General features: G+C 38.0%; 1 protein-coding gene across 1 annotated transcript in view; it reads left to right on the top strand.

The window, feature by feature from the left end:
* PGM2L1 (phosphoglucomutase 2 like 1) overlaps nucleotides 1–24547 on the top strand; it is a 48425-nt gene that overhangs the window by 18432 nt on the left and 5446 nt on the right. The window contains exons 2-12 of the mRNA XM_058687776.1: nucleotides 1933–2100; nucleotides 4811–4917; nucleotides 6119–6203; nucleotides 6531–6614; nucleotides 14730–14923; nucleotides 15752–15941; nucleotides 16446–16543; nucleotides 17484–17664; nucleotides 20394–20487; nucleotides 21246–21375; nucleotides 21610–21799. Coding sequence (XP_058543759.1) covers nucleotides 1933–2100; nucleotides 4811–4917; nucleotides 6119–6203; nucleotides 6531–6614; nucleotides 14730–14923; nucleotides 15752–15941; nucleotides 16446–16543; nucleotides 17484–17664; nucleotides 20394–20487; nucleotides 21246–21375; nucleotides 21610–21799 — 1521 coding nt within the window. The remainder of the gene's footprint in view (nucleotides 1–1932; nucleotides 2101–4810; nucleotides 4918–6118; nucleotides 6204–6530; nucleotides 6615–14729; nucleotides 14924–15751; nucleotides 15942–16445; nucleotides 16544–17483; nucleotides 17665–20393; nucleotides 20488–21245; nucleotides 21376–21609; nucleotides 21800–24547) is intronic.

Raw genomic sequence — 24547 nt, forward strand, 5'->3', positions numbered from 1 at the left:
ACATTGCTATGGACAGAGATATTTATGGGCCAAAAGGCATATGCAGTTTAAATTTTGGTAGTTGCTGTGATATCATTCTAAAAGGGCTATCCTGATTTCTTTTTAAAAGAATTTTAAATCCTAATTTATTTTTTTTAAATAAATAAACTTATTTATTTTTAGTAATCTCTACACCCAACGTGGGGCTCAAACTCATGACCCCAAGGTCAAGAGTCACATGCTCTTCCGACTGAGCCAGCCAGGTGCCCTAGGACTATCTCAATTTCTATGGCACGAACTGTATGACACTGCCATATACCCTCTACAGAACTGAAACTTTTTAGTCTTCAATTTTGCCATTCTTATACCTGTTTTTAAATGTTAGCCATCTTCAAGTCTCTTTGACCTTTGTATCAAATCTGGTAGCATCTTAAACATTGGGAAAATATAGAAAATATAGAGTAGCCCAGTTAGTCTTTAGATTCTCCTCTTAATAGCTATTCATAGTTTTATGTAGGCTGTGTATTTGTTAGTGTGTGCCATTTATAAAATGGAGATTTCATGAGCTAAGGTCATTATACGTGTATATACATACATATATATACATAAATTTATATCCATTTTTAGCTGATTATAATTTCAGTTAATCAGAATTTCCATGGCTTCTCATTAGTTTGTGGCATGTACTCTGGTTACTTTAATTCCACTATAACCAGAAAAGCTTTTTGTTTAATTTTTTTTTTTTAATGTTTATTTATTTTTGAGAGAGACAGAGACAGAATGCGAGTGGGTTAGGGGCAGAGAGAGAGAGACACACACACAGAATCCAAAGCACGCTTCAGGCTCTGAGCTGTCAGCACAGAGCCCAATGCAGGTCTCGAACTCATGAACTGTGAGATCATGACCTGAGCTGAAGTCGGACGCTCAACCAACTGAGCCACCCAGGTGCCCCCAGAAAACCTTTTTGTTTAAATTATATATTAATATGTTTTTATTTCTTTGCAAGTACAAATCTATTCTAATATTTAGCACCTTATAGGTGCCTTGGTTTATCATTCTGAATATTCGTTATCATTGTATAGGCCATAGACATAGAAGATCTAAGCTGTTAGTATGGACTAAATCCATACTATATATAGTATGGAAGGGAGAAGTTGTGGTTCACTTTATTTTCATAATATTTGACTCTTTCTCTTATAAGGAAAATACTAGAAAATTCCATTCAAATTTTATTCTTATTATATAATTGCACGTCCATTTGAAACTTGCTTGTAAAGTAATATTTCAGTCAAGAGTATCCATGAGCTTTATGAAAATAAGTTAATGGATGTGATAATGAAATACATAATCCTAAAGTATAGATGTTGGCATGTCCTGCCTCACAAGCCAAGCTTGGACTGAATTTTCATTCTTATTCTTAACCAAGTCCACATTTAACATCTAAGACCTTTTTATGATCACCTTTACTGTAGATACATTGAATGGTTTTCTGTGACTTTAAAGAGCAGAAGGCTTACCTGGTCATTTTGAATCACAGAGGTTTAGGAAGTAATTGGTAGGCATGTGTTGATGGCTTTTATCCAATAGGTTCCTTATTTCTTTTAAAACTTAAGACAGACTCTAACTTACTTAATGTTGTTTTTGACTAGGAGGCTTATTTGGGTTCCATAGCTCTTAAGTTTATCAATTTGTTAAAAAATTCTTGAGTAGTATTACCAAAAATGCTATGACAATTAGAGATATGTGCATTACCTTCGGTAAGGGTCTGGTTCTTTGGGGGGCTCCATAGATGACAGGTATTGTTTTATTATACATACTAATACTGATAAGTAGCACTGTGGAACTTATATTTAGAACCTTGTGAAATATGCATAATACTTACTGGCTCCTCAGAAGGGCTTCATATCAGGACTCTGCTTGTGATCCTGATTAAGTCTTAATACTTTTTTATAGAATCCCAAAACAAAAGAGCAAATTGAAAATCTGTTACGGAATGGGATGAACAAGGAGCTACGAGATCGTCTTTGTTGCCGAATGACTTTTGGGACGGCGGGACTTCGTTCTGCTATGGGGGCAGGATTTTGCTATATTAATGACCTTACAGTAATACAGTCAACACAGGTAGGTATTATAAAGTATTATGTATACTTTTTATCACTCTATTTTTTTGCTTTATAAATTAGGTAGGCTTTCTAAAACAAAAACAAACTTTATGTCTAGGAAGGTACCTTCTTGTAAGTTAAAAAACCTTGGGACAAATGCTAACCTTTGCTCTTGCACAGAATTTATAAGTCATTTGTGTATCTTCAAGGTCACAAACTAACTTTCTGATTAAGAGTTCTTATGATTACCATTGTCAACTTCTTGACATTTACTTTGCATTTGAAATCTTGACAGTTACTTTGCATTTGAAATCAGGACACAGATATTGAGATTTCCAATTAACATAAAGAAACAAATTTAGGAAAAAGAGAATTACTCATTTTGGCATATGGCCATTGATAAAGGTTAACCAGAATATTTGGAAAATTTAGTTGAAAATATTTCCCTTAAACATGGTTTTCTATATCCATTTGAGAGTTCTTTAAGACAGTGTATGATGTGATACAATTTATGTCTCCCCATTTTATACAACTTACCCTAGAAACAAATTACTTCTTTTTCTAGTGAAACATTCTCACTGCTTCAAGGAACTATACTTTTGAAGCCAAAATGCATTTAGAATATACTAAAAATAGTTCTGGACTAGAGAATTGCTCAGTAGGCATAATTCTAATCAATACTGTCAAACAGTAAATCATCCTTAGCTTTGTTCTGAGGGAATTCTCCATAGGCAAAGGCTAGTGCAGAGGATGGAGTAGAAGGGATGATAAGATGACTAGACTACATGGGTAGGATACGTGCCACTTCCCCCATCCCAGACCCCTTTCTTCTCCTCGCCCCAAAAGTCATCAGTTCACTCTTTTTAATATATTGGTTTCCTCATAAGCTTTCATTTTAAATGAAGATTCCTTGACTTTATAAAAAGGGGTGGAGGAGGTGTTTGAAAATAAATTTCTATGGAAGTGTAAATTTTTACTGGAGTTGAGATTCCATTGTGTGAAAGGGAAAAGCCAAATGGAATCTAATAGTTAAGCCCTAACCCTTTTCAGAGTCTAGATAAAGGGGGATAAGACAGATATTTATACCAGAGAATAATAGGATGTTCTGTGAAGTTTTAGGATAACATCGTTATTATAAATAAATTGGGGAAACTAGTCAACATGGGCTATATTAAGCATGCACATGTGTGCACTTACACACACACACATACACACACACACACACACACACACACACACATTCATAGGGAATGTAACCCAGGGACAGGGGGCAAGAGCACCTGGCTCTTGGGGTCCCAAACAAACCAGATTTGACCACTTGCCAATGACAAAATCCAAAGAGAGTGGGGTGGTGGTGAAACAAGACAGGAATTTATATCGGTGATACCAACACCGGGAAGACAGCAGACTAGCATCTCAAAGACTGCCTCCAAAGTGCTGAAAATAATTCCAGGTTTGTATAAGGAAAATGTGGGACAAAGGTAGGGAGGTACTTGCAGGTGGGCAGTGAAGGTCAAGTCGCTCATAGTCTTGTAGTCAATCATGTGGGTCTTGCTGGCTCAGGGTAGTCACAGTTACAGTTTCCATAAGGAGATGCTTTGCCAGCATCTTTGCTGAGTTAAGAGATTAGCTGGGAAAAAGAACTTAATCAATTAGGAAATTAGAGCCTAAGGTCAAAATGGAGGTAATTGAAATCCTCTTTGAGGAGCAGGTTGAAAAGAATAATTACACTTGAAAGAGCCATGAAAAAAGGGTCCAGAGGTCCCTGGGGCTTCATTTGGTGCTGCCACATAGTTACTTAGCAGTGCCTGCCATCCAGTACTTCAATAAATTAGTATAACTTAGTTTTAGTTGAATGAATCGCCTTGGGCAGTTCATTAAATGGAGCTTCAGTCTTACTCTGTCACCTCTTTTTTTGAAGATATATTGAAAGACAAAAATAGAAAAGGTATCTGCATTCTTTCTTTTTGGGGTCATGAGGATTAAATGTGGCAACACTTTTGATAATGGTTTTAAAGGACTATAAAATATGAAGTGTTATTTTCAGAGATGAAAACATTTATTGAAGTTATCAAACCATAAGTTAGTTAAATGGTTTTAGTTTATCGTTGTGATATTTTCAGTATTCAGTGCTTCGCTTCTTTTTTTGTCACCAGTGACTGCATATTTTCCTACTTTATGAGATTTTCTTTCTGTGAGATTTTCAAACTAAGGAATTACGAACGGGATCAGCCATCTTAAGAAATGTTCTGATGAAGGTTTATGTTGCTGATTTAAAATGTTTGTGTCATAAATAGGTCAAATATTTTGGTTGGCTTCAGTCTTATGATTTAGCAAGGCCAAATATGGTCAAAATTCTATTCTCTAGAGCCTTAAGACAAGAAACAATTTCTTTTGGGTCTTCTGACAGTATTTTTTTCTTAGCATACTGACTCTCTTGTCCCCTCGTTTTCCCCTAATGTTTTATGTATCATATTGGATTTAATAGTTACTTAATTGATATTTCTGTGGTATTAAATGAGTCTGAAATTCCAGGAAATAAATGTTTGTCATCTCACATTTGAGGCTTGAACAGTATTGTTCCCAAATCGGTAAACATGAGTATGAAGGCGGAAGCCGGTTCCCTATGAGCCGATAAACTGACCACTACACATAAAAATAATAGATTTTAAGTTGTGGAAAATGCAGGTATTATTCAGGAACTAATCTTTTGTGTTTATCTGCTCCAGGGAATGTACAAATACCTTGAGAGATGCTTCTCAGACTTCAAGCAGAGAGGCTTTGTCGTCGGGTATGACACCCGGGGTCAAGTAACTAGCAGCTGCAGCAGCCAGAGGTACGGCGTTAATTGTTCCAGAGATTAAGTTGGATTGCGATAGCCTTAAAAAAAAAATTAACAGTAGGATTTCTGAAACAGGAAACTGTCAAATAGAAATGTGATCACATGCTGATGTTTATTTTAGAGATGAAATAGAAGCATTTTATTTTATTTTTTTTTTTTTTTTAAATTTTTTTTTAACGTTTATTTATTTTTGAGACAGAGAGAGACAGAGCATGAATGGGGGAGGGTCAGAGAGAGGGAGACACAGAATCCGAAACAGGCTCCGGGCTCTGAGCTGTCAGCACAGGGGCCCGATGCGGGGCTCGAACTCACGGACCGCGAGATCGTGACCCGAGCCGAAGTCGGCGCTCAACCGACTGAGCCACCCAGGCGCCCCAAAATAGAAGCATTTTAAAAAGAACGCTTAGGTTTTACAGGCAGGATTAAAATTTTTAAATATTTAGAGTTAGTATTTAGAATAGTATCATAGTTTATGTTATGATTTTAATACTTTGGCAAAAGCACCAGGTAGGAGTGATTAAATAAATTGTATTCTCGGGGCACCTGGGTGGCTCAGTCAGTTGAGCGTCCGACTTCAGCTCAGGTCATGATCTCTCGGTCTGTGAGTTCGAGCCCCGCATCGGGCTCTGTGCGGAGAGCTCAGAGCCTGGAGCCTGCTTCGGATTCTGTGTCTCCTTCTCTCTCTGCACCTCCCCTGCTCACGCTCTGTCTGTCTCTCTCTCTCTCACAAAAATAAAATAAACATTTAAAAAAAAATTGTATTCTCTCATTATAATCCCATTTAATTAGTTTTAGGTGATTTTCACACATAGTCATGAGACAGTGATACTTTTTTCCAGGGGTTACTTATGCAATTGTGTTTATCAGAGTCTCTTATTTCACTTTCCTGCATTCTTTTTGCCCTTTTCAGGTTTTATTTCTTAGTAAAGGAGCCATCAAAAGATGATTAAGGAAAAAGGAGGAAGTTAAAAGATCAGTTCTGTTTCTTATTAACTTCCTTTTTAAAAAACCTTATTTATTTAACATTTTTAAGTTGGAGCATGAAGTTTAACTGCTGATTATAAGAATTGGTTATATTAGGCTACTATATGTTCAGAATAATTCCAATATGAAACATTTATCTTGTAGAAGGTTAGGTTTTAAAATCTATGATAAGCTAAGGACTGAGTGAAATCTCCCTCAATTTTTTTTTTAGACTTGCTAAACTCACTGCTGCAGTCTTATTGGCCAAAGATGTTCCTGTGTACCTTTTTTCAAGATATGTTCCTACGCCTTTTGTAGTAAGTGTTTTATATTATTGATTGTACAGTTTGTTGCCGCAAATTAAAAAAATGTCTTAAATCAACCAGGATTCAAATATTTGTCATGCTTACAGTTCTATATTAAGTGACATGAAAGACCAAAGGAAGGGAAACAAAGTTTACACTGAGTTTATTTTCATTCAACAAGCATGTGTTGAACCACCAAAGAATTTGATCTATAACGAGATAACAAGTTTTAGCCTATTTCTGTCTTAATGTCTTCTCCTGTTACTCAAAGTTATTCCTAGGTCAAATGTGTAAGTAGGTGGAAAGCAAAATGGAATTATGGTGTGACTGTTTTTTCAGCCATATGCGGTCCAGGAGCTCAAAGCAGTTGCAGGTGTGATGATTACTGCTTCTCACAACCGCAAAGAAGACAACGGGTACAAGGTAAACCTTGGACTCTTGATCTTTGCTTATTGTATAGTTCTTATTTTATTTAAATAATATGTGCTGAGTTATATTTTCATCACTGAGGAGCAGGGTTAGATGTTGGGGACAGGAATATAAAAACATGAAGGCCAGCCCTTGAAGGATGTGTTTCCCTAATGGCCCTATTACTTCTCAACGTGTACTACTACAAAAATCTCTTCAGTGGTCTTTTTACTTCTAGTATTCTACTGCCTTTGATTTCCCCATCCTATCTCAAACCCACCCTGTCTATATTTTAGAAACAAAGTCATACTGAGAACTGAGAACTTAAAGAATGAATGGGAGTTTGCAGGAGGAAAGCCAGAGGAACAGTACCTCTATCTCACTCTCCTTTTCCTACAACCTTCTACTGGGACTCCCCGTTGGCTGTAGGATCCATTTGATGTGTCAGCCTCCATGGCAGAAAGCAGGGCAGAGAGGGGTGAAGAGCAGCAAAGAGAGGGTACAGCACAGTATTGAGCCAGTGTTCGGGGCTCCTGGGTGATGAATGCATGATCTTATATTTGTTTTTCTTCTTGTATGGGAGGTCTTCAGGTACACTGAACTCTGTTTTATTAGGGAAAAGAAGATTTAGTACTAATCTATGGTTTTGGCCCTGGCCAGCTAAATGGGTAGTGTTGCTATGCACAGAGGCAGAGAAGAAGCATGATTAATTCAGTTTGGGACATATTAAGTTTGACGTCTTTGTGGGCCAACCAGGTAGCAATATCCGGTAGGTGACTGGATGTATATAGATCTTCTCTGGGGAGAAATCTAAGGTTAAAGTTACAGATTTGGGGGTTATCATACATATTAGAACATATAAGAATATTTGGAAGTCTTTTAGTTGGGTGAGTGGCCCAGAGACAGTATATAGTAAAAAATAGGTACAAAAGGGATCCCCAGGGAACATCAACTTTAAGGAAGGCAGAAAGAAGAAGAGCTGAGATAGAGGATAGACCAGGGGAGATTAGTGCCATAAAAACCAAAGGGATAAGAAGAGAGTTGCAAGGAAGGAGAAGTCAACTGTCAAAGAGAGCTGAGAACCCAGATCTCTCCTCTGAGCATCAGATCAGATTTCTAAATCCAGCTATCTACCTGATATCCATTGGGATGTCTAATAGACATTTCAGAATTAGTGTCTCTCAAATAGAGGTCTTAATTCCCCCACAACCTGTCACATGCACACCCAAATTTGTTCCTCCCTGAATCTTCCCCACCTCTGTAAATTGACATTATCAGCCACCCAAACAAAGACCAAAAATAATTTTTATTTATTTATTTATTTATTTATTTATTTATTTATTTACTGAGAGAGAGAGAGAGAGTGCATGCCATGTGCTCATGAGCAGGAGAAGGGCTGAGAGAGGAGGGAATCCCAACCAGGCTCCACACTTAGCATGGAGCTGATCCTACCCCCCACCCAGGTGCCCAACCAGCGCCCCCCAAAATTATTCTTGATTATTCCTTTTCCTTCACTCCTAACATTTAACCCACTAAAAGACTCTACAGATTCTACATTTAAAATGTATGTTGAGGGGCGCCTGGGTGGCGCAGTCGGTTAAGCGTCCGACTTCAGCCAGGTCACGATCTCGCGGTCCGTGAGTTCGAGCCCCGCGTCAGGCTCTGGGCTGATGGCTCGGAGCCTGGAGCCTGTTTCCGATTCTGTGTCTCCCTCTCTCTCTGCCCCTCCCCCGTTCATGCTCTGTCTCTCTCTGTCCCAAAAATAAATAAAAAACGTTGAAAAAAAAATTTAAAAAAAAAAATAAATAAATAAAATGTATGTTGAGGGGTGCCTGGGTGGCTCAGTTGGTTGAGCGTCCGACTCTTGGTTTGGGCTCCGGTTGTGATCTCACAGTCAGGAAGGGGTCTGCTCCGAGCTGAGCATGGAGCCTGCTTGGGATTCTCTCTCTCCCTATCTCTCTACCCGTCCGCCACTCTCTCTAAATAAGTAAAAAATAAATAAACACACTTTAAAAAATAATAATAAAATACAATAAAATAAAATGTATGTTGAATATATTTGCTCTGCTCACTTCTACCTCCACCGTCGTCAAGCACTTTTATCTTATGTCAGAGCCATGGCATCCTATCTGGTCTCGTTCTGGTCCCGTTGTTCTCCCTGTAATCCATTTTCCACCAAGCAAGCAGATGATTTTTTTTTAATATGAAAAGGTCATGTTACTTTCCTTCTTAAAATTCTCCAGTGGCTTCTCACTCTTCAAATAAAATCCACACTCCTTACCTTGGGGTTTCCAGGACTCTGTCTCCTGCCTACCTCTTCAACCTCGTTTCATTCATTCCTCTCCTGTGTTCACTACATTCCACTCACACTACTGTTTCTTTCTGTTCCTTTGGTCCTCCAGTATACCAAAGCCTTTCCCACCTCTGAGCCTTTGTAATTATTTTTTCCTCTGCTTGGATTGCTCTTCCTTAATCTTGCAGATTTGTTTATTTTCATCCTTCAGATTCCTGCCCAGATGTTATTTCCTTGAAGAGACCTTCCCAAGCCATCTTATCTGAAGTGACTTCCCTCAGTGACTGTCTCATCATCTTGTTTATTTCCTTTACAGAACTTATCACTGTCTCTGATTATCTGCTTTCTTTAGGATGAATTGCTTCTTTATTGACTTGTTTGACCTTCTCCAATCCCCTTCCCCAATATAAGCTCAGGGGTGGAAGGACTTCACCTGTTATAGTAGTCATTCCTGGTGAACGTATTTGTCACATAGTAGAACCTCAAAGATTTTTTTCCTTAAAATATAAGCACGATATAAAAAGGATAAAAGTTAAACAGTGTAAAAAGTTAAACAGCCAAAAGTACCTCTCCCATTTCTTTCCCCCAGTACCTCTATTCAGAAGCAAATATTGTTTCTGGTTTTGTTTCCTCCCAGAGATTGTCTATGCATGTATAATTATATATGTATTTGTCACTCCCACGTTTTTTTCCATAAATGGGAGAGTACTATATAGTGTTCTACACCTTGCTGTTTTTCACACAACAGCATGAAACAGTCTTAGAGATCATTCTTTCAGTTGATCAATTGATAGGTAGATAGGTCTGCCTCATTCCTCTTTAAAAATCTGTATAAACGAGTCCTGGTTTATTTGACCAGTCCTCTGTTGAGGAACATTTCATTTGTTTCTGATCTTCTGCTACTCATAAACAGTGCTACAAAGAATGTTCTACATATGTCTTTGTTCATATGTTTTTTGGTTTTTGTTATTTTTTTTTATTTTTTTTAGCGTTTATTTATTTTTGAGACAGAGAGAGACAAAGCATGAACGGGGGAGGGTCAGAGAGAGGGAGACACAGAATGCGAAACAGGCTCCAGGCTCTGAGCTGTCAGCACAGAGCCCGACGCGGGGCTCGAACTCACGGGCCGCGAGATCATGACCTGGGCCGAAGTCGGCCGCTTAACCGACTGAGCCACCCAGGCACCCCTGTTCATATGTTTAAGTAGATTTGCATAGTCAGTATAGAATAGTTGGGTTTTTTTAATACGAAATTTATTGTCAAATTGGTTTCCATACAACACCCAGTGCTCATCCCAACAGGTGCCCTCCTCAATGCCAATCACCCACTTTCCCTCCCTCCCACCCCCCATCAACCCTCAGTTTGTTCTCAGTTTTTAAGAGTCTCTTATTAAGAGACTCCTCCCTCCCTCTCTAACTTTTTTTTTCCTTCCCCTCCCCCATGGTCTTCTGTTAAGTTTCTCAGGAAGAGTGAAAACATATGGTATCTGTCTTGCTCTGTATGACTTATTTCACTTAGCATAACACTCTCCAGTTCCGTCCACGTTGCTACAAAAGGCCATATTTCATTCTTTCTCATTGCCAAGTAGTATTCCATTGTGTATATAAACCACAACTTCTTTATCCGTTCATCAGTTGATGAACATTTAGACTCTTTCCATAATTTGGCTATTGTTGAAAGTGCTGCTATAAACATTGGGGTACAAGTGCCCCTGTGCATCAGCACTCCTGTATCCCTTGGGTAAATTCCTAGCAGTGCTATTGCTGGGTCATAGGGTAGATCTATTTAGGATAGGGGTTAAGACTATGGGTTGGGTTTAAAACCTGCCTCTGCCACTCAGAAGCTTTGTGACCCCAGGCAAGTTCTTTTCTCTGTGCTTCAGTTTCCCCATCTGCAAACTAGGGGGAATAATAGAACCAATGTCATAGGGTAAGAGTGATGATTAAAGGAGATACTGCATGCAAAATGCCTAGTATAGTGTCTGGCTCCAATAAATGCTCAATAAATGTTAGCTGTTGCATCTATTCTTTTTTTTTTTTTAATTTTTAATGTTTATGTATTAGAGAGAGAGAGCATGAACGGGGGCGAACAGAGAGAGAGGGAGACAGAGAACCCCAAGCAGGCTCCACACTGTTAGTGCAGAGCCCAATGCAGAGATCGAACCCATGAACCATGAGATCATGCCCTCAGCTGAAATTGGGCCCTCAACCAACTGAGCCACCCCAGTGCCCCAATTGCTTTTATTCTTATCATCTTATAGCTGCATTGTCCAATATTGTAGCCACTAGCCACCTATGGCTTTTGAACATTTAAAATACAACTAGTATGAACTAAGATACACTGAAAGTGTAAAATACACACCGGATTTCAAAGGCATAGTAGGAAAAAAGAATGTAAGATGTTTAATTAATTTTATATTGATTACATGTTGAAATGATAATATTTTGGATATATTGGGTTATATAAAGCATATTACAGTTAATTTTACCTCTTCCTTTTTCTCTTTTTGAATGTGGTTACTAGAAAATTTAAAATTACATAAGTGGGCTTGCATTTGTGGCTGACTTTATATTTCTATGACACTGTTCTATAGGATAAATTCTGGAAGTGAAATTTTTTTTTAATGTTTATTTATTTATTATTATTATTTTTTTTTAATATATGAAATTTACTGTCAAATTGGTTTCCATACAACACCCAGTGCTCATCCCAAAAGGTGCCCTCCTCAATACCCATCACCCACCCTCCCCTCCCTCCCACCCCCCATCAACCCTCAGTTTGTTCTCAGTTTTTAACAGTCTCTTATGCTTTGGATCTCTCCCACTCTAACCTCTTTTTTTTTTTTCCCCTTCCCCTCCCCCATGGGTTTCTGTTACGTTTCTCAGGGTCCACATAAGAGTGAAACCATATGGTATCTGTCTTTCTCTGTATGGCTTATTTCACTTAGCATCACACTCTCCAGTTCCATCCACATTGCTACAAAAGGCCATATTTCATTTTTTCTCATTGCCACGTAGTATTCCATTGTGTATATAAACCACAATTTCTTTATCCATTCATCAGTCGATGGACATTTAGGCTCTTTCCATAATTTGGCTATTGTTGAGAGTGCTGCTATAAACATTGGGGTACAAGTGCCCCTATGCATCAGTACTTATCCCTTGGATAAATTCCTAGCAGTGCTATTGCTGGGTCATAGGGTAGGTCTATTTTTAATTTTCTGAGGAACCTCCACACTGCTTTCCAGAGCAGCTGCACCAATTTGCATTCCCATCAACAGTGCAAGAGGGTTCCCATTTCTCCACATCCTCTCCAGCATCTATAGTCTCCTGATTTGTTCATTTTGGCCATGGAAGTGAAATTTTTGAGTCAAAGGGATATGAAAGAAAATTTGTCATTCTCTACTCAACGTGGTTATACCAATTGATACTCTCACTAACAATGTATACCTTTCATATTATCAAACTTTTTGGTCTTTACCAATCAGGTGAAAATGTTAGGTTTAATCTGCACCTGTTCTGTGAGTGAGGTTGGTCATCTTTTCACTTATTTACATGATATTTGTGTTCCATTTCCTGAGAAGTCTGTTAAAGGTTTTGTCCATTTTTCTCTTGGGTAATTGCTCTTCTTCTTAGTGATTTTTGGGAACTCTTTATATGTGAAAAATAGCTCTTGGTCATCTGTTTTGCAGGTATTTTCCCCCATATCATTATTTGCCTTTTGACTTTATTTATATTTTCCATGCATGGTATTATATTTTTTCCACTTGGGAAAAAAATATTTTGACATTTTTATTGGTATCATATTTCATTTGTAGATTAATTTAGGCAGCTTCAATGTTTTTACAATTTTTATTGAGTCTCTTTATTCATGAACAGGATGTTTCTTTCTGTTCTTTCAAGACTTCTATCATATACTCTAGTAACATTTTAAATATTTTTTTTTAATTTGTCTATTTATTTTGAGAGAGACAGGGCAAGTGGGAGAGGGGCTGAAAGGGAGGAAGGGAGAGAGTCCCAAGCAGATTCCATGCTGTCAGCACAGAGCCCGGTGTGAGGCTTGAACCCACAAAACTGTGAGATCATGACCTGAGCTGAAACCAAGAGTCAGACACTTAACTGACTCGGGCACCCCTTAAATATTTTTGATAGATTTTTCATATTTCTCTTGAAGTTTGTTCCTGGGTATACTTTGTTGCATGGATTCTTCTGTTATTGAATCAAATACGGATACTTTCTGCTATAGATTCAGAAAACCCACAAAAATGGTTTAAGCTGATAGGAGTTTATTTTTCACACATGAAGTCCAAAGGTAGGTGGCTACTGGCAGGGTTCTGTAGCTCAGTGTTGTTGGGCCTGGCATCTCTGCAGTTTTTTGGCCTTTCTCACCAGTGTGGACATCATATAATGGTTGTAACTCTAGGCATCACATCCATATACAAAGGCAAGAAGAAATGGGCAAGGAGAAAGGCCAAGAGCTTTTTGTCATGTTTTATAAATTTTTATGGTGAGTTTCTGAAAGCTATGGATATAGGCTATGGATAGAATCTTTTTTATGGCTTGGACTGTGGGAGGATCACTCAGATTAGTTTTTGGTATTGTTTTTTTAATTTCTTTAGAATCCTCAGGAGTTTCGCTGATGGGGAGCAATGTCTGTGTTAATTTAGACCTCAGATTTGAAAGTGTTTTCATACCCAGAAGAATAGACATGCTTCCTCATCACCTTTCTAGAATAGTGGGCAGAGCCTCTATACTGTAATTCTACTGATCACAAGGGGTGGGAGGGGAGTCTCAGATCTCAAATTTCCTGCCTTCCACATGGGTGTTACAACTCAAGAACCAGGGAAATAGTTCCCAAACCCCAGGCAGTCACAGCATTAGCTCACAGCCTCATCAATCTGGTGTTCAATTCTTTCCTTTTTTCCCATTGCCTGGAGTTTTCCCTTTTCTTCTTATGAACTAAGCTATACATTTTAGATAATGTTTTTCCAACTTTAGCTAACATTTTAAGGTGTTTATATTGTGAGAATTTTCATCTAGCCTACCATATTGTTTGGCACAGAGCTTAGTACATAGTTTATATTCAAATGTATTCTTCTTTTCATCATTCAGGATGCAAAAGAGGGTAGTCTTGTCATATATATGGTAGAAGTCAGTATAGATATTTTCTAAGCAGAGTCCCTTCTAACTTTGAGATCCTATGAATTATAGAAATACATTTTCTTGCTTTTTTGTTAACTGTTCCTAATTTCTTGTTGATCAAGCCACTTGACAAACTGACAGCTTAATGAAATGTATTTTGATTAATACTGAAAACACATATACTGAAATGTATATGCAGTAATTAACATGTTAGTTATCTTTCCTGATCTAGACTTTATCTGGTGTGACATAAATTCTACTTTAATTTATAGCTGATAATTTCTTCTTTATCACAGAACTACTTTATAATGCTAAAATTTTATAGTGTCAAAGTTCATGGATATCCCATAATTTCTTAGATTATCTGTAGTACATAGTTATAGATCTAAGAGTATGATTGAATACTATGGTATATGTATGCATTAATATGTTGTCATAATGGTGCCCTGATTATATTTTACTTGTATTGTTATTAAAGTATACTTCTAAAAGAGAAAATAATACATGATCATTTTATTAACGAGTCCCTGAGGAATCTTTATCAGCAACATCCTTTCATATTACTTTAGTCCCGTGTTGACAGTTTCTACTTGATTAATTTGGTATGGTTCTTTATAAAGCCAAAGATCTCTACTGTAGCAAAAAATATCTGGCCTACATTTCAAGTAATTATAGCTGTATTTACCTATCAACTAGGTTTATTGGGAAACTGGTGCCCAGATCACATCTCCTCATGACAAAGAAATTCTGAAATGTATAGAAGAATGTGTGGAACCTTGGAATGGTTCCTGGAATGATAATTTAGTGGATACCAGCCCACTGAAGAGAGATCCTCTGCAGGACATTTGCAGAAGATACATGGAAGATCTTAAAAAGATCTGTTTTCACAGGTATCTACGGGGGGAATGTAGGATAGTATTACCATACAATAAGATAAATAAAGGAAAGACATAGGGATAAAAATGTGTTGGCTATGGATTATATGAAGAATATAGCTAAATAGCACTATTCATCATAGTTAAAAGGTGAAAATAACCCAAATATCCATCAACTAATGAATGGATAAATAAACTATGGTATATCCGTACAACAAAATATCACTCAGCTGTAAAAAGAAATATTGATGCATACCACAACATGGATAAACTTTGAAAACATGCAAAGTGAAAGAAGCCAGTCACAAAGGACCACATACTGTATGATTCCATTTATAGGAAATGTCCAGAGAAGGCAAATCTGTAGAGACAGAAACAGAAAGTATATTAGTGATTGCCTATGGCTGGGAGGAATGGGAGCGTTAGGGGGTGGTGGCTCTGGGGTACACAATTTCTTTCTGGGGTAATGAGAATGTCCTAAAATTGATTATGGTAATGTTTGAATAACTGAACGTAGTAAAAGCCATTAAATTGTACATTTTAATAGAAGAATTGTATAGTATAGTATATTAATTGCTTCTTCATAAAGCCATTAAAAATTATAGCTAAATATATGTGTTCTCTGTATGAGATCAGGAAATTTCTTCTAAAATTTGATTTTGCCTTCCATATTTTCTTACTATTCCATAAATAGCTAACACTACTGCTAGAAAGCATCCTGGCTTGCTGAGTTTATTTGCTTTATCCTAAAAAATAGATTTTAGCTTTTTCTCTAACTTATTTTAATTATACCACAAGTACCAAGTTTTGTGATATTGACTGAATAATTCTTTTCCTTTACAGGGAATTAAATTCAAAGACCACCTTGAAATTTGTACATACATCTTTTCATGGGGTCGGACATGACTATGTGCAGCTGGCTTTTCAAGTGTTTGGTTTTAAGCCTCCTATTCCAGTACCAGAACAAAAAGATCCTGATCCAGACTTTTCTACTGTTAAATGCCCAAATCCTGAAGAAGGAGAATCTGTGCTGGTATTTTTTTTCTTTATTTAAATTATTATGAGTGCGTTAAACTTCATCAAATAGCTAGAACTCATTTGACAATTCAATGATTACTTACAAAAGTAGATACCATCTTACTTTACATAATTTAAATTATATTGGAGCCATATATTCTGTTTTATTTGAAATCTCTATAGTAGATATTTCTACTTCTAGGCTTTTTTTTTTTTTAAGTGTATTTTTTTATTTTGAGAGAGAGAGGGAGGCGCAGAGTGAGAATCCGAAGCAGCCTCTATACCATCTGCACAGAGCCTGATGCAGGGCTCAGTCTCACAAACCAGGAGATCATGACCTGAGCCAAGATCAAGAGTCAGACACTTAACCGACTGAGCCGCCCAGGAGCCCCTAGGCTTATCTTAAATTTAGCCAAACTTATATTCCTTCTAAAATTTATATCAACTAACATCATCCCTCCATTTAGAAATTAAATGAATTTAACATCTTTAATAAAATCCAATGATTTGGCTGTTTCAGGAACTTTCTTTGAGACTAGCAGAGAGAGAAAATGCCCGGGTAGTGCTAGCCACAGATCCTGATGCAGACCGACTGGCAGTAGCAGAACTTCAGGAGAAGTAAGTAAAGCCTGTTATTTAATTAAAAGCTTAAAACTTTGATTTTAAGTCTTACAGGCTCATCGGAAATAATAACATAAGAAAATAAATCTCCCAGAAGCCCACTATCCAAAGATAACCCTTAGGTTGATATTTTGCCATTTCCTTTCTATATTTTTTCTACTCAGATATTTGAGATATGCTATAATTGTTTCTATAAAATTGTTATTATACTATATATATTTTAATATTTTCATTGTCTTCCACTTAATATTGAACTATGAACACTCTTCATATTGCTTAAATATTGCTTAAAATATTCTTTTCTTTAAATTTTTTAATGTTTATTTTTATTTTTGAGAGAGAGAGAGAGAGAGAGAGAGAGAGAGAGAGAGAACAAGTGGGGGAGGGGCAAAGAGAGAGGGAAACAGAATCTGGAGCAGGCTCCAGGCTCTGAGCTGTCAGCACAGAGCCCGATGCAGGACCTCAAGCCACGAACCATAAGATCATGACCTGAGCCAAAGTCAAACGCTTAACCAACTGAGCCACCCAGGAACCCCTTAAAATATTAATTCTTAAAATGGAGTAATACCCCAACAGATTGCTTTATGAATACAATCATTTTCTAATCTTGGTCCTTTGGGTTGCTGTGGATTTTTATCATTATAATGTTGTGACAAATGTCCTTGCACAGACAGGATATCATAGTCTAAATTTTTCTCTCATTAAGTAAGAGAATAAAAGTTATAATGTAATAATTTTTCAGCAGACATTGCTGCCATTTCTACCCAAAGTTCACCCCTGATGAGGTAGAAATGGTACTAAATGTTTTCTCAAAAATCTCATATAATAGTTCTTGGATTTTCCTATGTGAAGGATGGTAATTTGTTTGTATGTCTTAGGGTCAAGAAATTTTAATAAGTTATAAAAGTGTTGAACTGAATTTTCATTCTCTCTCCAGTGGTCATTGGAAAGTTTTCACAGGGAATGAGTTGGCAGCTTTGTTTGGGTGGTGGATGTTTGATTGCTGGAAGAAAAATAAATCAAGAAATGCTGATGTGAAGAACGTTTATATGTTAGCCACCACAGTCTCTTCCAAAATTTTGAAGGCAATTGCACTTGAAGAAGGATTTCATTTTGAAGTAAGAAAAGATAATATCTGTGTGCTACTTTTCTAACTCAATTTCTTTTTTAAAATTACATGAGCTATTACTTAAACGCATTAATCTGACAATTTTTTCAAGTTTATTTATTTTGAGATAGAGAGCACGAGCTGGGGGAGGGGCAGAGAGAGAGAGGGAGAGAGAGAGAATCCGAAGCAGGCTCTGAGCGATCAGCACAGAGCCTAATGCAGAGCTCAAACTCACAAACTATGAAATCATGACCTGACCTGAAATCAAGGGTCGGATGCTTAACCAACTGAGCCACCCAGGTGCCCCTCTAAATCAATTTCTATACAATAAATTCACCTCCCCACTAAAACTTTTTTATTGATTTGATTTATAATCCCCCCTTTTTTCTAATTCTGTTAAAATTTGCTCATCTTCTGACAATTCAGACACCTTGAGCCAAGTTCATCCAGTATGTGAATTTCTGGAACTAAGATAAGGTGTACTTTAAAAATTGAATCAATGCTTATTATTTCATACAACAATACTTGGTTTTCATACTGAGAAAATCTTGCTCCTAGTGACCTCATCAGTAGCATAAACTCCATTCCAAAAAATTGTAGGTATCATCGACCACTGTTTAGGCTCTTCAGGTTCAGTCTTAAGAAAATTAAAGCAGTCTTCCAAATTGTAAATGAAGACCCAATGATTCTCCATCCAAAAAAACAAATAATGACTCACTCTCAGCACAGATCTGTAACCTCTGTGAGTCTCAGGCAGTTAAGCTGACAGTTTTTAGAGCTTCTGAGACTGATGCCAATTAAATTGCTTTTCCTCTGCCATCTTTGCCAAAATGTCAGTGTAAATGTCACCTCTGGGCCTTTTTTTTTTTTTTTAGCCACAGCCAAGCTACAGGTCTTAACATTAATTGGCTGAATAAAATAAAATTATACCTGTTTTAATGAAATGGAACTTTCATTCTCAGGCTTTTAAAGAAATACAAACAGCAAAAGAGCAGAAATTGAAAATTTATTCAAGCTTGAGATTCTGAATTATATTAATGTTAACATTCTCCTTGTTAATATCTATGGCAAAAACAACATACAATGAGCACAAAAGAGAAAAAAGAACCTGATTCTGGAGACCAATATTATAAATTTGCTTCCTTGTGTTGTTGTATGTAAGGAGGTAGCAGAGGTTTTTGGCTTTTATTTTTTCCCACTGAGGAAGTAGAGAGGTGAATTGGGAATCATAAGTTAGTAATGGTCAGCTCTAGAATCAGTGTCTATCACACACTCTTTCTGTTGACTCTAAAACAGTTCACGTCTTTTTTTTTTTTTTTTAATCTTTATTTATTTTTGAGAGAGAGCAACAGAGTGCAAGCAGGGGAAAAACAGACAGAGAGGGAGACACAGAATCTGAAGCAGCTCCAGGCTCTGAGCTGTCAGCACAGAGCCTGATGCAGGGCTCAAACTCACCAACCGCGAGTTCATAACCAGAGCTGAAGTTGGATGCTTAACCCACTGAGCCACCCAGGCGCCCCATAAAACAGTTCATGTCTTTATTTTTTTTTTAATGTTTTATTTATTTTTGATAGAGAGAGAGAGAGACAGAGGATGCATGGGGGAGGGGCAGAGAGAGAGGGAGACATAGAATCTGAAACAGGGTCCAGGTTCTGAGCCACCAGCACAAAGCCCGATGTGGGGCTTGAACTCGGGAACAACAAGATCATGACTTGAGCTGAAGTCGGACGCTCAACTGACTGAGCCACCCAGGCACCCCAGACAGTTCATGTCTTTAAAGTGAACAGTAGCTCATCAGATGAAAAGTCCTTGAATCTAATTACCAAAGAAGGGCTCAGTAACTCTCTTGGGTTTATTTAGGCCATGGTATTATAGTAAGGAACACTTGGTTCAAGCATATGCTGTGATAATGTTGTAAGTGCATCATTAAAAAGCTTTATGGCCTTCAATTATTCAGGGGGACTAAATCACACCCTTTGTAGGGTGCTCTTACATTAGTACTTATAATACAGCCTAAAAGACAGTTTCTGAGAAGCAGTGTAATTGAATCCTGGCTCTATTTCATATACGGCATAATCTTGGGCAAATTTACTGAGCCTCTATTTCAGCCTCTATGTAAGCATTTAAAAAGACAGTGATAGGGGCGCCTGGGTGGCGCAGTCGGTTAAGCGTCCGACTTCAGCCAGGTCACGATCTCGCGGTCCCTGAGTTCGAGCCCCGCGTCAGGCTCTGGGCCGATGGCTCGGAGCCTGGAGCCTGTTTCCAATTCTGTGTCTCCCTCTCTCTCTGCCCCTCCCCCGCTCATGCTCTGTCTCTCTCTGTCCCAAAAATAAATAAAAAATGTTGAAAAAAAAAAATTTAAAAAAAAATAAAAATAAAAAAAAAAAAATAAAAAGACAGTGATATAGAGCACCCGTTAACAGTGCTTGATAAATAGTGGATGATCATAATAGATGTGGGTATTTATGTTACTTTGTGACTATCTGTATCACCACTTTCAACTGCTGGACTGTATTTGGTGCAAATCACCTATTTGTGTGCTCAGTGAATAGTAGTTTATCAGTCGTGGCAATGTGAATCCAAGCATTTCCTGGCTGTATGCTTACCACTTTATAAATCTGTGTGGACCAAACACCGTAACAGAAGATCACTATGAGAGTGTTATGTGCGTTTAGCAATAGGCTTTACTATATTTTTATGAGGAGTCACTTAACTAGAGTGGCCTTCTGTGCATTTCAGGAAACATTACCAGGTTTTAAATGGATTGGATGTAGGATAAAAGACCTCCTGGAAAATGGAAAAGAAGTCCTTTTTGCATTTGAGGAGTCAATTGGTATGTAGTAAATATTAAAATCTTTGAAATTTGAATGAGAGCATCTTTTTAAAATAGTAATTCTATGGAGAGGAGTTTTTGTCTTCTGGTTTTGCATTTTGTGTTGTAAAAACCATAGAGAACTCAGAAATATGTGGCTGCATTTTTCATCGTGGGAAAAAAAGACCCTTAAAAATTCCCTAAATACCTTCAGTATCAAGCGGTATCATCTATTACTAGGCTCTTAAATTCATTTGTACTTCTGAAGAAATAAAACTATTGAAATTAGTATTTTTAATTTTTTTTAATGTTTATTTTTGAGAGAGAGTGAGACAGAGCATGAATGGGGGAGGGGCAGAGAGAGGGAGACACAGAATCCAAAGCAGGCTTCAGGCTCTGAGCTGTCAGCACAAAGCCTGACACGGGGCTCGAACTCACGGACTGTGAGATCATGACCTGAGCCAAAGTCAGACGCTCAACCGACTGAGCCACCCAGGCGCCCCTGGAAATTATTTTTTTCAAGTCTATTTATTTATTTTGAAAGAGGGACAGCATGAGTGCAGAGGGGAAGAGAGAGAGGGAGAATCCCAAGCAGGCTCCATACCATCAGCGTGGAGCCAGATGTGGGGCTCGAACCCATGAAACCGTGAGATCATGACTTGAGCCGAAACCAAGAGTTGGATGCTTAACCACTGAGCCACCCAGGCACCACTAAAACTATTGAAATTATTATAGGCTTAAGTTTTCCCCTTTTTTCAAAAATGTGTTTTAATTCTCAGGTTTTCTGTGTGGAACTTCAGTTTTGGACAAAGATGGGGTGAGTGCAGCCGTTGTTGTTGCTGAGATGGCAGCTTACCTGGAAACCATGAACATAACATTGAAACAACAACTGATTAAGGTTTATGAAAAGTAAGTTATGTTATTATGAATTTCTAGTTTCAATTGCTAAATTTCTCAGTTTTTTGGTTCTCCTTTTAGATTTCTAAATTTGGTTTTGAAAATAGCCAATCCTTTTTAAAAAGTTCTAAAACTGAACTAAAGACTTCCACTTTCTACATAATACAATAATAGGCTTATCTTTAATATGTACTTTCCTGAAGAGTTATCTGACATCTGATTTTAACACTTTAAATTTTTGTGCAGATATGGTTATCACATTTCAAAAACGTCCTATTTCTTGTGTTATGATCCGATTACCATCAAAAGTATATTTGAAAGGCTTCGCAATTTTGATTCTCCAAAAGAATATCCAAAATTTTGTGGGACATTTGCTATATTGCACATACGGGATGTTACCACTGGATATGACAGCAGCCAGCCTAATAAGAAATCAGTAAGTACCCAAATATATTTTTTTAAGTTTTTTAACAATTTGTAGTACTTCGTACTATAGTGAAATGGAAGTTCAAGCCTGTGAGTGTCTTGAAACTAGGGGATCTGTTGTTTTTCTTCAGAGCAGTTTTTTTTTCAATTTTTTTTTTTTTGTTTTTTTAATGTTTGTTTATTTTTGAGAGAGAGAGACAGAGTGTGAGCCAAGAAGGGGCAGAGAGAGAGGGAGAGAGACACAGAATCCAAAGCAGACTCCAGGCTCTGAGCTGTCAGCACAGAGCCTGACACGAGGCTCAAACCCATGAACCGTGAGGTCATGACCTGAGTCATGACGCTTAACCGACTGAGCCACCGAGGTGCCCCATCTTCAGAGCAGTTGTAATCCCAGAGCCTCCCTGCCTCTGATCCTGTCCTCTTCTTTCTCCATGTGGGGAGATGGGAAAGAGAATTAGACAAAAAGAGAAAGGGAAGGAGAGAGGGAGAATGTGTGATGATGCTACATAATGCTGAAAATAAAGTCTAAAAGCCTGTTGTTTCAAAGTTCACAATTAACCCCCTTCTATTTGTAACTTCCCTTTTCGACCTTGTTCCCTATACCTGTAGCCAAATAGAACAACTTAATAGTTTCTTACATGCATACATTTTTATTATAAATTTCTCTCTTCTTGCTCAAGCTATTTCCTCAGTCTTTGTTTCCTTCCTGTTGCTGCAGGTCCACACCTTAGCCATTATTTAAGACTTCAGACACATGTCACCTCCTCCACATACCCTCCTGGTCCCAAAATTAGATATCTTCCTCCTGAGGTTTCATTATATATGGTGCCTTCCTCTTGTCACTTATCACTTTCTATTTTATCATTGTGTTGTACATGGCAGATACATTTCTGATACACCTCTGTTCCTCTCAAGGCTCCTGCCTACGTGGTAGGTGCGCAACAAATATTTAAATGCTATAGATTGCTGATCATAGGTATTTGGTTATTGTTATGGTTATTAGCCTAAATTTCCATTTATAATGTCCTGATGTCTCAAGTTGCTAGGGGCATAATGTATTTTGGGAAATCTGCAACTCCTTGTGTATAATATAGCTCATAATCCTTTTGTGTGTGTATATTCATCTGGTCAGCAAATATTGGTTCCCAGTTGTTGGTATTCTGTATATGTGCAAGGATGTGTGTATTTTTCTGTCTTTGTAAACTACTTGAAGAGAAGAATCAAATTTTTTGCTTCTTTTTATTTCACTACTGTTGCTGTGCTCAGAGTAGTTCTTGCTGTGATGCTTTTTTCCTATTAACCCCCTTTAAGCTTTATGATAGTCATTATTCAAAGTACTTTCCTGTGTGTTCTCTGCAGATGCTTACAACAATTTTATAAGGCAGGTGCTATAGATGTTGTTAATCCCCTAAGGTCACTTAGTGAGTGTCAAAGACTTTGTTAGGTTTTTCTTCACATTTCAGATTGATATTCATGTGTATGTTCAATAGGCATTTATCAGAATCCTTTGGTGCTACAGGTACAGACACACTGGAGATAGAGCAATGACAAAGGCGCTGTTTCTACACTCAAGAGTCTAGTGGGGAAATGGAATGAAACTGATTACAACATGACAAATGCAACCAGGGGGTGCATAAGGTGCCATGGAAGAGCATAGGAAGGACCCCTGCTCGGATTTGGGAGGCTTATGGAATACATTCTAGAGGACTTTTGGGAGCTGAGTAAGAGTGGGAGTTATCCAGATGTAGGAGGAACAGTGGGTGTTCAGGCAAACGGAGCAGCAGGTGCTAGATCTGGAGGTGAGAAGGCATGTTCTCCTTCACAGAACCACAAGGAGTTCTCTACAACTGTAGTGGTAGTGTGGAGTTTGAGGTAGAATGGCCTGTGCGGTGTGTGGGTTAGAGAGAGACAAACTCCCAGGCGGGAAGATCAGTTCATATGCTGTTTCAGTAATCAAGCTGAGAGATGATGGGAGCCTGAATTTTTTTTATGTTTATTATTTTTGAGAGAGAGATTGAGAGTGGGGTAGGGGCAGAGAGAGGAGGGGGGCAGAGGATCTGAAGCAGCTCCCTGCTGACAGCAGAAGAGTCTGATGCTGGGCTCGAACTCACGAACCATGAGATCGTGACCTAAACCAAAGTTGGATGCCTAACTGACTGAGCCACCCAGGTGCCCCTAAATTTAATATAGTAGCAGTGGAGATAGAAAGTTGGGCGAAGTAGAATACACAGGACTTGCTAATTGATGGTCTGTGAGTGAAAAAGAGGAGAAGAAGGTGTCTGGTTTTTTTTAAATTTTTGTAACGTTTATTTATTTTTGAGAGAGAGAGAGAGAGAGACAGAGTGTGAGCAGGGGAGGGGCAGAGAGAGAGGGAGACACAGAATCTGAAGCAGGCTCTAGGCTCTGAGCTGTCAGCACAGAGCCCATTGTGGTTCTCAAACTCATGAACTGCAAGATCATGACCTGAGCCAAAGTTGGACATTTAACCAACCGAGCCACCCAGGAACCCCAGAAGGTGACTGTTTTAAGCAACTGGTGTATGGTAATACCACTGAGGGAGGGGTTTCACGGAGAGGACCAGGCTCAGGACACCTGGTGAAAGGCACCACTGTCAAACCCATGTCACAGTACAACCCCCACAGGTCCCCCAAGATACCTTCATAGACAGATATGTGGCCCAGGAAGAGTACAAGTGTTAATCCATATGTTCAATGTCAAAAGTAAAGCTTTATTTCTTTTTTTAACTTTTACATAAAAA

Source organism: Neofelis nebulosa, chromosome 10 (assembly GCF_028018385.1).
Source record: "Neofelis nebulosa isolate mNeoNeb1 chromosome 10, mNeoNeb1.pri, whole genome shotgun sequence".
Taxonomy (NCBI): domain Eukaryota; kingdom Metazoa; phylum Chordata; class Mammalia; order Carnivora; family Felidae; genus Neofelis; species Neofelis nebulosa.